This window comes from Petaurus breviceps, unplaced genomic scaffold (genome assembly GCF_028583685.1).
Source record: "Petaurus breviceps papuanus isolate PSGF00001 unplaced genomic scaffold, PetGlider_PUasm1.0 178, whole genome shotgun sequence".
NCBI lineage: Eukaryota > Metazoa > Chordata > Mammalia > Diprotodontia > Petauridae > Petaurus > Petaurus breviceps.
Window position 1 is genome coordinate 19,908,120 of NW_027185777.1, and position 12,586 is coordinate 19,920,705.

General features: G+C 33.7%; 1 protein-coding gene across 3 annotated transcripts in view; it reads right to left on the reverse strand.

Annotated features, from left to right (window-relative positions):
• MPP7 (MAGUK p55 scaffold protein 7) overlaps positions 1-12,586 on the reverse strand; it is a 265,591-nt gene that overhangs the window by 56,084 nt on the left and 196,921 nt on the right. For all 3 annotated transcript variants that reach the window (XM_069086374.1, XM_069086375.1, XM_069086373.1), the window contains 4 exons: positions 10,209-10,294; positions 9,251-9,325; positions 8,828-9,024; positions 1,107-1,171 (listed from right to left, as the gene is read on the reverse strand). In XM_069086374.1, coding sequence (XP_068942475.1) covers positions 1,107-1,171; positions 8,828-9,024; positions 9,251-9,325; positions 10,209-10,294 — 423 coding nt within the window. The remainder of the gene's footprint in view (positions 1-1,106; positions 1,172-8,827; positions 9,025-9,250; positions 9,326-10,208; positions 10,295-12,586) is intronic.

The following is a 12,586-nucleotide window of genomic DNA, read 5'->3' on the forward strand; positions in this document are numbered from 1 at the left end:
GTAGCAAGGACAAGCAGGTTTTAAATCAGTGCATTCAATTTTTAAGCACTTTTTAACTTTTGAGATGTATATTCTAAAGCAGGTAGTTTAATTCTGTCTAATCCTAAGCTCCCTTTCTTATACATCTCTAGAAATGACAGAAGAAAACAGAAAAAGTAGAAAATGCAACAATACTTAACACAGGTATTGGTGCAAAATTTCTGGGCAAAGAATCTATTTATCTCCATTTCTTTCTTCATTTCACTTCAAAATGTGCAACTCCCATACTGAAACAAAAATCCAGGGCTTGAGGTCAGGGAAGGGAAGTACAGAATTTGGGGATGAAGAGAAATATTTTCTATACCTGTTAGCAGCTACTTTTACTGTTTCTAAGATTGTAAGACAGTAGACTTGGGTGTGGAAGTGGCCCTAGAAATCAAGTCTAACCTTCTCAATTTATGGATGAAGACACTGAAGCTCCAAAAGGTAACTTGCTTGAGGACACATAGGTAATCTGACCCAGAGAATCTATCCATTCTAGTCAATGCTAAGTGTGAGGCTGAGAGAAGGTAGCACAAGAAAAGCAGTCTAACACCCAATTACCCTGGACTCTGAATCCAGCACTCTCTACTACATCATTATGATTTCTGACCATCTTACTATTTTTCATGGGTGCTAGCTGAATGTGATGGAATGAATGCTCAGTATAATTGGAAATACGAAGGTAAGTTGGACAAGATTAGTAAGGAAAAGTAGGTGCAAAAATTATTTTCTAAAGAACTTTGGGGTTTTAATTTTTTTCTAACATCAGGGAATTTCATACTAATATTTATAAAAAAATATATTTTTAAAATATCAAAATTCAAACTATAAGTAATTTTTTTAAATTTATTTAATAAAACTCTACTACTGTGGGTTATTCTGAAAGGCACATCTTTTCTTGACCTATCCCTTTCCCTTACCACTATTATCACCACATTTCAATAATTACTCTCAGAGTGAATTTCAGAACTGAAAATGGATGATTCAAAAGCTCTTCAAAAGGTACAGGAGCTCTTGGTTTGTTACAAAAACTTGTTTTAAAAGTAAGAAATAAACAGTAGAGTCTAGTCTCCCAACAAACTTACATGATTTCCGGTTAGAAACTTTCAGGGGCTGAACTAATACTTCTGGTCTCCTTAGTGCAAATCTCCTGGAAATGGGGAGAGAAATATAAATGAACCCATTCATTTTCTCTCTTTTTTTATTAGCAGTTTTCATTTTTATTACACTTCCTTACAATAAAGGAGTAATGAGCTCATTCCACTCCAATGTTCTATACCTTAATGTTTCCTACCCTGATTACTTAGTGATTACAACTTGTGTTCATGGGCAAACTTGGTTTTGAATGAACCTTGAACCACAAAACTCAGCAGAGTTCCTTTTTTCATCTTTATTCCACCCCCTCACTAGCCTTTAATTTCTAGAGAGAGAACCTATCCATTCTAGTCAATTCGAAGTGTTAAGCTGAGATAGGGTAGGACAAGAAAAGTATTCTAAATTCACAAGCATAATTGATATTTTACTCCCCTTCTTGAAGCATGGGGAAGGAGAGGAAGAAATAGAATATGGAAATCAAAATGTTCAAAACGTAAATGCTAATGTTTTTATACAAATAATTAGTAAACATTTAAGAAAATAAAAACATAATAAATCATTAAAAGAGAAAAGCAGTCTAAGCCTAAAAGCAAATGTTATTAATATTTTTTACTAACTTCCTAAAGAAACTAATCAGGTGGAGTAGTCAAATAGAGGCTTGTGATCAGCAGATGAAATTGGCCCTGATTTGTAGGTTAGGTTCAGGTTTTTCACTATCACTGCTTTCTATGTCTTCCATCTCTTTCCCTAGGGTTAATAGAGAGAAGAGAAGAATACACAGTGCCCAAGACTCACAAAATTTTATAATATTCATGATGGGAAAGTCTTTTAAAATTTTTTCATTGAGAAAATTTTTTTTCATTTTAAAAATATTTTTAAAGTTTTGAGTTTCAAATTCTGTACCTCCCTCCTTCCTTTCACTGATCCCTGAGATGGCAAACAAACAGATATAGGTTATACATGTGCATTTATGTAAAACATTTCCATAATAGTCATTTTGTACAAGAAAATTCAAGTAAAAGAAAGTGAAAAATAGCATGATTTGTTGTGTATTCAATCAATATCAGTTCTTTCTCTGGAGACTGATAGTATTGGTCCTTTGGAATTATCCTGGATCATGTATGGCTGAGAATTAACTAAGTTATTCACAGCTCTTCATCAAACAATATTGCTGTTACTGTGTACAAAGTTTTCTTGGTTCTGTTCACTTCACTATGTATCAGTTCATATAAGTCCAGGTTTTTCTGAAATCATCTTGCTTGTCATTTCTTACAACACAATAACAGTTCATTACAATCATATACCACAATTTATTTAACCATTCTCCAACTGGTGGGCATCACTTCAATTTTCAATTCTTAGCCACCACAAAAAGAACTGCTATAAATATTTTTATACAAATAGATCCTTTTCCCCTTTTTGAATGTCTCTGAGATATGGACTTAACAGTGGTATTGCTAGATCAAAGAGTACATACAGTTTTATAGCCCTTTGGGCATGGTTCCAAATTTCTCTACACAATGGCTGGATCAGTTCACAATTCCACCAACAGTACATCAGAGGTCCAATTGGCCACAACTGCTCCAACATGTAATATTTCCTTTTTTATTATATGATAGGTGTGAAGTGGTACCTCAGAGTTGTTTTAATTTGCATTTCTCCGATCAATAGTGATTTAGAGCATTTTTTATGTGACCACAGATAGTTTTCATTTCTTTGTCTAAAAATTGCCTGTTCATATTTTTTGACCATTTATTAACTGGGGAATGATTTGTATTTTTATAAATTTGACTCAGTTCTCTATATATCTGAGAAATGAAGCCTTTATTGAGATACTTATTACAAAATCTCCCCCCCCCGCCCCAAGTTTTCAGCTTCCCTTATAATTTTGGTTGCATTGGCTTTGTTTGTACAAAAACTTAACTTTATATAATCAAAATTATGTATTTTACATTTTGTAAAGTTTTCTATATCTTTTTTGGTCCTAAATTCTTCCCTTTTGCATAAATCTGACAGATAAACTATTCCACGCTCTCTTAATCTGCTCATGGTACCGGCTTTTAGGTCTAAGTCATGTAGACATTTTGACATTATTTTGATACATGATATGAGATGCTGGTCTATACACAGTGTCTGCCACAGTTTTCCAGTTTTCCTAGCAGTTTTTGTCAAAAATGAGTTTTTATTCCAAAAATTTCGATCATTGGGTTTATCATATACTAGCTTACTATACTCATTTACTAAAATTTCTACCTAACCTATTCCACTGATCCACCACTCTTTTTTAGACAGTACCAGCTTGTTTTGATAATTATTGCTTTATAAATACAGTTTGATATCCGGTATGCCCAGACCACCTTCTTTCACATTTTTTTTCATTAATGTCCTAGATATCCATGAGCTTTTGTTCTTCCAGATAAATGTTATTTTTTTTTCTAGCTTGATAAAATAATTTTTTAATACTAGGATTGGTATGGTGCTGAATAAATAATATTAATTTAGGTAGAATTGTCATTTTTATTCTATTGGCTTGGCCTACCCATGAGCAATTAATATTTTTTCAGTTGTTTAGATCTGACTTTATTTGTGTGAAAAGTATTTTATAGTTGTGTTCATAATAGTTCCAGGGTTTGTCTTGGCAGGCAGACTCACAAGTATTTTATTTTGTCTACAGTTATTTTAAAAGAAATTTCTCTTTCTATCTCTTGTTGCTGTACTTTATGGGTAATATATAAAAATGCTGATAATTTATGTGGATTTATTTTGTATCCTGAAATTTTACATTAAAGTGAATAATGTCAAGAAGTTTTTTTAGTTGATTCTCTAGAATATTCTAAGTATATATCATCTGCAAAGTGATAGTTTTGTTTCCTCACTGCCTACTGTAATTCCTCTAACTTCTTTTTCTTCTCTTATTGCTATAGCTAACATTTTCAGTATTATATTAAATAGTAGGGGGTGATAATGGGCATCCTTGCTTCACCCCTGATTATAATGGGAAGGCTTCTAGCTTATCCCCTTTACAGATAATGCTTGCTGGTGGTTTTAGATAAATGTTACTTATCATTTTAAGGCAAATTCCATTTATTCCTATGTTTTCTAATATTTTTAACAGGAATAAATGCTACATTTTGTCAAAGGATTTTTTCTGTATCTATTGAGATAATAATATGATTTCTGTTGGTTTGATCAATTATGCAGATAGTTTTCCTAATACTGAAAGAGGCCTACATTTCTGGTATAAATACCACCTGGTCACAGTGTATGATTCTTGTGGTATATTGCTATAATTTCTTTGCCAGTATTTTATTTAAATTTTTGCATTAATATTCATTAGGGAAACTGGTCTCAATTTTTTTTTTCTGTTTTGGCTCTTCCTAGTTTGGGTATTAGCACCATATTTGTGTCATAAAAGCAATCTGGTAGGACTACTTTGACTATTTTCCCAAAAAGTTCATATAGTATTGGGATTAACTGTTTTTTAAATATTTGGTAGAATTCACTTGTGAATCCATTGGGTCCTGGGGATTTTTTCTTAGGAAGTTCACTGAGATCTTGTTCAGTTTCTTTTCCTAAGATTATGTAATTTAAGTATTTTATTTTTTTTGTTAATTTGAGTAATTAATATTTTTGTAGCTATTCATCTATTTCATTCAGATTGTCAAGTTTACTAGCATATATTTGGGTAAAACAGTTTCTAACAATTGTCTTAATTTCCTCTTCATTGATGGTGAATTCACCCCTTTCATTTTTGGTGCTAGTCATCTAGTTTTCTTCTTTTCTTTTTTTAAATCAAATTAATCAATGGCTTATCTATTTCATTGGTTTTTTTTTTTCATAAAATGAGTTTTTAATTTTATTTATTAGTTCAATGGTTTTCTTACTTTCAATTTTAGTCAACTCTCCTTTGATTTTCAGGATTTCCAATTTGGAGTTTAATTAGGGATTTTTATTTTGTTCTTTTTTGAGTTTTGTTTGCTGCATGCCCAATTCACTGATCTGCTTTTTCTCTATTTTATTGATGTAAGCAATTAAAAGATATAAAATTTCCCCTAAATACTGCTTTGGCTATATCCAATAAATTTTGGCATGTTGTCTCATGATTGTCATTTTCTTTTGAAATTGTTGTTTCTATGATTTATTCTTTGATCAACTTGGTTTTTTTTTTTAGGATTAGATTATTTAATTTTAAATTAATTTTTAATCTCTTTCCATTGTCCATTATTGAATATAATTTGTACATATTATGATCTGAAAAGGAAGCATTTACTATTTCTGCTTTTCTGAATTTAGTTGTGAGGTTTTTAAGTTCTAATACACAGTTAATTTTTGTTTAGATGCCATATACTACTGAGAAAAAGTTATATTCCTTTCTATTCCCATTCAGTTTTCTCCAGAGAGCTACTATATCTAACTTTTCCAGAATTTTATTCACCTCCTTAACTTATTTCTTGTTTAGATTTATCTAGTTCTGAGAAAGGAAAGTTGAGATCCCCCACTAGTATAGTTTTATTATTTACTTCCTCCTGTTAATTTAATTTCTCCTTCAAAAATATAAATACTATTCCATTTGGTACATATATGTTTAGTATTGATATGACTTCTTCCTCTATGGTACCTTTCAGCAAGATATAGTTTCCTTCTTTATCTCATTTAATTAGATCTATTTTTGCTTTGTCTGAGATTATGATTGTTATGCCTGCTTTCTTTGTTTTGGTTGAAGCATAATACACTCTGCTTCAGTCATTTACCTTTACATTGTGTGTATTTCTCTGCTTCAAATGTGTTTTTTGAAAACAATGTATTATAGGATTCTGGTTTTCAATCCATTCTGCTATTTGCTTCTGTTTTATAGGTGAGTTCATCCCATTCACTTTTATAGTTATAACTAACAGTGTATTTCCCTCCATGTTATTTTTTGTTATACCCTCCCTTTTACCAGTCTTCTTCCCCCTTCTATTATGCCTGTCCCTTTTTACTTCCTTATAGGGCAAAACAGATTTCTATATCCAACTGGGTATGTGTAATTTTCTCTTTGAGTCAATTTTGATGAGAGTAAAGTGCTTTGCCTGTAACCCCCCCCCCTCCCATCTTCCCCTCCATTTTAATAGCTCTTTCAGGCCTCTTTTAGGTGGGATAGTTTACCCCAATCTTCCCCCTCCTTCCAATGCAATTTTTTGGGAAATCATCCCATCAAAGTAATCATATATCCACATGCTCTATCTACATATACTCTTTCTAATTGCTCTTATGCTAACAAAATTATTAAGAATTACAACTATTATCTTGCCATAAAGAAATATAAACAGTTTAACTTTATTGAATTTCTTACTTTTTTTGTTTCCTTTTTATCCTTTTTTATGTTCCCCTTGAGTCTTGTATTTAGAGGTCAAATATTTTCTGGTTTTTTAATTTAGAAATGCTTGAAAGTCCTCTATTTCATTAAATATCCATTTTTTCCCTTATTCAACTTTGCTGGCTAGATGATTCTTGGTTGTAATTCTAACTCCTTTGCCTCTCAGTATATCACATTCCAAGTCCTTCAGTTCTTCAATGTGGAACCTGCCAAATTATGTGTAATCCTGACTGTAGTTCCACAAATATGAAAATTGTTTCTTTTTGGCTGCTTGCAATGCTTTCTCTTTGATCTCTGAGGTCTATAATTTGGCTATGATGTTCATGGGAGTTTTCATTTTGGGATCTCTTTCCACTGGTGATGAGTAGATTCTTTCAATTTCTATTTTGCCTTCTGTTTCTAATACATCAGGGCAGCTTTCTTTGATAACTTCTGAAATTATCCAGGGTTGTTTTTTTTTTTTTTAATCCTGGCTTTCAGGTAGTCCAAAAAGTCTTATATTATCTCTTCTGGATACATTTTCTAGTTGCTTTTCCAACGAGGAATTTCACATTTTCTTCCTTTTTTAAAAGAACTTTTTTGATTTAGTTTTATCAGATCTTGATATCTCATTGAATCACTGGTTTCTACTTTTTCAATTATAATTTTATGTCTTGGGGGCGGGGTAAGGGTCTTTTTGGAGGGGTAAGGCAAGGCAATTGGGGTTAAAAGACTTGCCCAAGATCATAAGTGTTAAGTGTCTGAGGCCAGATTTGAACTCAGGTCCTCCTGACTCCAGGGCTAGTGTTCTATTTATTGTGCCACCTAGCTGTCCCTCAATTATAATTTTTAAAGAATTATTTTCTTCAATGAGCTTTTGTACTTCTTTTTCCATTTGGCCAATTCTATTTTTTTAGGGAGTTATTTTCCTCAGTAAATTTTTGTATGTATTTTGTATGTATCGATTCTTTTTTCTTGATTCTCTTGCAATACTCTTATTTCTTTACCCATGTTTTCCTTTTTCTTCTCTAATCTGCTTTTTAAAATGCTTTTCAAGTTCTTCCAAGAATTCTTTTTGGATCTGAAATCAAATTACATTTTTCTTTGAGGCTTCACATGTAACCATTTTGAAACTATTGTCCTCTTCTGAGTTATATCTTAATCCTCCCTACCACCATAGTAACTTTCCATACTCAAGTTTTTTTGCTGGTTTTTTACTCATTTTTTTCCTGCCCCCCCCCTTTTTTGGTGACTTGGTGTTTTTTTGTGAGATCTGGGATCTAGTCCTTCACTGAACCAAGCTTTTTATGCTGGGGCTCTGGGTCTTATTGATGGCTTTCATTGGCTTCAGGGCTTAGCTGCTTGCTTTCTCTGGAGGGCAGACTTCCCTTCTGCCTAGCATATGGGCCTTCTTATTGGCCTTATTAGAGGTTTAGCTGCTGGCCTGCTCTAAGGTTGGGGTCTTGCTGTTAGGTTGCTATGGAAATAAAGTCTCTCTGCTGGTAGGCCCCAGGGGTGGGGTCTCACTGTTGGCCAGCTCTGGGGAGAGGCTTCACTACTGGTCAGCAATAGATCAAGGTCTGGCTGGCGGCTTGTGTTGGGGGTGGGACTTTGCTGTGCTGCACAGACTGCTCACTTGCCTAGGGGTCTGGTGATTTGCAGGAGGGTAGAGCTGCACTGGTGGATTGTCCCAGGCTAGGAGTTCTATTGCAGGCCTCCTACTCTTGAACCTTCGCTCCCCTCCCATCCCAGTAAGACAGACCTTTCCTGCAGGGCTGGTAAGCTGCTTCCCTGTTCCTAGACCAATTCTGAGGCAGTTTTCTAATTGTTTAGAGGGGAATTTGGGAAGGCTTCAGAGGGTTCCTTCCTCACTCCACCATCTTGTCACCGGAAGTACCCCATTCATTTTCTATAGATCACAGATTAATAAAAATAGTACCAGAATATAGAATTTTTAAAAACAAATTACTAATAGTTACAAACAACAAAAATTATAGAAATTATTCAAGTTGAGAAATGAAAGCCATCAGATTACAATTTTCCTGAATAGGACAGAAAAAGGCTGTAGCATTTACTCTTACTTAGTATGTTACTATAGTTCTCATAAAGATGTGCTATTTTCCATATCCTTCTGTATACTTTCAAATGGATTAGGACTAGTCCATCATTTGAGTCATTATACACTAGATTAAGGAAATGCAAACTCCAAAATAAAAAATGTCCAAATTAATCAACTAAGATCCTAGAAATGGTTTCTCACCTTAGAATAAAAACAGATGAATTAACAAGCTGTTCCAACTATAGCAAAATAATGTATTTGAGAGAACACAATAGGCTTAGTATAAGAAAAACAATAGTGTTCCCTCAGTAGCTCACCTTTCCTGGAAATGTTTTGAAGGGATCAAGCCTGCTCGAGGATTGGCATCACCTTCATGTTTGGCTTGCCACCAGGTTGCATCATCCTGGCTCATAATTTGAAGGATATTTCCCTTTTTGAAAGAAAGCCCAGCTTCTTTACATGGAATTGCTTTATCCTCATAAGGATCATAGTCAAATAGGGCTTTAATATACATCTGTAAAAGGCAGAATATTTCAGTTGAATATTATTTGAAATAAGCATCAATCACTTAAGTACATTAAATTGGTCACACTGTTCTTACTCTGATATTAAAGCCGGAATAAACTAGGAAAAATATAAGCAAATCATAAGGCAGAATTGCTACCTAAATAAAGTGACATGCCATATGGAATATACTGTTGCTAATAAGGAAAAAAAAAACAGCTATAACTAGTGATTACCTTGCCTTCTTTAGATGGTACATCCTCTTTGATGCTTGGTATAATTTTAAATGTGATTGCTCCCTCAGATTGAGCCTGATAAAAAAGAATAAAGCAAAGAGGCATTATTAAACAAACAGATCTAAGATTTAATAACTTTGGAGCTTTTCACTCAGTTATGCCATAATGAGGAAAGCCTTTCTATAAAAACCCTCATAACTAGAAAAGATATTAAAGAAAATTAAAGATTTCAAAAAAGTAAAAAAAAAAAACTAAGTATATCATCTCATGTGTCTCTACTGTTCAATGTGTGAAATAGTGCTTATGTCTGACTACTTTTTAATCCTTAAAATATTTACAAACTACAAAACATTCTTAACATGTAAGAGACAGTGAGTACTAAAGGTAGGTAAACACTGAGTACATCTGTTATTATTAAATGGAACAGGGAAGGTACACAAAAGCTAGTTACTGTGAGCACATAAAAATAGCCTGTATACCAAGAAAAGGCTCACCACAGTTGAACAGAATTCACAAAAGCTTATTGACAAGCATCAAACTATATTTTCTCATAATCAAAAATCTACCTAATTTCTGTGATTACAACTCATTAAATTACAAGTGTCCATACCATCAAAAATTTAAAAAAAAAAATTTAAAAATTTAGCCAAAGTGATTTCATAGCTCCAAAGTGAAATAATTTCACAAATTGGCCAGTTCTCTCAGAATACTTACATAACAGAACTTTGAAGAGTCATTTGATTCACAGAATTTTCAAGATTAATGAAAAAGTGTTTGGATTTCATGAAACTTCTAATGAGTCTTCATATGTTTAGACAAAAACTAAAATCACAAATTATGGTATGTGCTCGCATAACACCACAGCATTAAACACATCAAGTGAATCTAATTTCAATCAAAAGGCATTTTTATTTACTATAAATTCCTACTGCAATTTAAAAATAATTTTGCTACTTACCAAAATCTGTATTATTTCCTCAGGTCTCTTATCTTCCACTGGAATTCCATTCACTTCCCTGAGCTCATCACCAACATGAATAAGACCTAGAAATTACCAACCTTGTTATAATAAAAAGCATAGTAAAATAGATAAGGAACTGAGCAATTAAGGAATAATCAGAATCCCCTATTACTAAATCAGATTCAAAAAAGCTATATCTGGGGTGGATGGGGATATAGCCAAGATGGTGACCCAGTTGAACTCTCCCAACATTCTCCTCTAAATAACTTAAAATTTTAACACTCAAATTAAATTTTGGAGTGACAGATCCAACAAAAGGTAAGAGGGAGACATTTTTACAGCCTAAGACAACTTAGGAAGTACAAAGGAGAGGTATTTAACATTGGGGTGGGTGTGCACTCAGAGCATTACAGGAGCACCAGTAATGGGCCTTAAAGGTGACCACGACAACAGCAACAGCCTCAGGACCTCTCTGTCCAGGGAAAGTGGGGGGGAGGAAGAGGTCAAACAACACTGGGGACCCTTGCTGGCACTGGGTGTAGTTGGTACTGATTGGAAACTCTATTGTTCATCAACAGTTCTGGGTTACAGTCCTAGCACGGAGAGAAGCAATAGTACTTGTGACTGCAGGGGAACAGGAACCCTTCCTTGGTAAAACAAAACAAAACAGAGTACAGACCAGGAAAGCAGTGACCACACCTTTCCCAAGATAATACCACTTTGGAATCACCAAAAACTTTAAACTCCCAGAAAGAGCTCTGAAAACAGCAGCAAAAAAAAAAAAAGCCTGATATTTGGGGCAGTGCCTCCCCAACCTCTGATGAGCAAAGCTCAACTTTAACATAAAGTTCAAAGTGCAGAAATAGGTAGGGAAAATGAGGAAACAACAAAAAAAAATTGACTATAAAAAGCTAGTATGATGGTTGGGAAGCCCAAGATATAATCTTAAAAGAAGACAACTATGTGAAAACAGTTACAATCAAAATCTCTCAGACTAATGCCAACTGGATCCAAGCCCAGAAAGAATTCCTAGAAGAGTTAAAGATATAAAAGTGTTAGAAGAAAAATTGGGAAAAGAAATGAGAGCAGTGTAAAAAAATATGAAAAGGAAAATCAATAGCTTGGTAAAAGAGGCAGAAAGAAAAGTAAAGAAAAAAAATAACTTGAAAAACAAAACTATCCTAATAGTAAAAGAAGCACGAAAATTCACTGACAAAAAGAAGTGCTTTAAAAACAGAATAGGCCAAATGGAAGAAAAACTACAAAAGCTTACTGAAAAAAAATAATTCCTTAAAAGTTAGAATGGGGCAAGTAGAAGCTAATGACTCCATAAGACATCAAGAAACAAAGTCAAAAGAATCAAAAAAGAAGAAATTTTAAATATCTCATCAGAAAAACAACTGACATGGAAAACAGAGAACAGGTAATTTAAGAATTCCTGAACTCCCTGAAAACCATAATCAGAAAGAGTCTAGACACCATCTTTCAAAAAACTACTGAGGAAAACTGACAAAACAACTTAGTTCCCAAGAGTAAAATAGAAATGGAAAGAAGCCACTGATCATCTCCTGACTGAGATCCCAAAATGAAAACTCCTAGGAATATTATAACCAAATTCCAGAATTCCCATATCAATGAGAAAATAGTACAAGCAACCGGAAAGAAACAATTCAAATACCATGGAACCACTTATCAGGATCACACAAGACTTGGGAACTATGCTTTTAAAAGAGTAAAGGATCCAGAATATGGTATTCTGGAAGGCAAAGGGGCTAGGATTATAACCAAGAGTCACATACCCAGTAAAATTGAGTATAATCCTCCAGGGAGAAAAAAAAAATAAAGAAAGAGAGGACTTCTAAGCATTCTTGATAAAAAAGAACAGAGGTGGGTAGAAAATCTGCCACTCAAACTTGAAGACTCAAGAGAAGCATAAAAAAGCAAACATGAAAGAGTAATAACTAGGGACTTAATAAAGTTAAACTGTTTACATTCCTATATGGGAAAATGATACTTGTAATTCCTAAAGAACTTTATTATTATTAGGGAAGTTAAGAGGAGTCTACATAGACAAAGGGCACAGGTATGAGTAGATTATGTTGGGGTGATCTCTTCTCTCTCACCCATCAAAAAAAAAGGATGACAAATATACTGGGAGAAGGGGGAAGAGAGACAAAGAACAGGGAATATTATCTCACCTAAAAGAAGTGTGAAAGTAAGAGCTATTATAGTGGAGGGGAAACTGGGGTAAGGTAAGGGGCATAGACAGGGGTGGTAGCAAGCAATATCTGAACCTCAATCTGTTCAAAGAGGGAAGAATATAAATACCCACACAGATATACAAATATACATGCATACACATATGTATGTGTGTG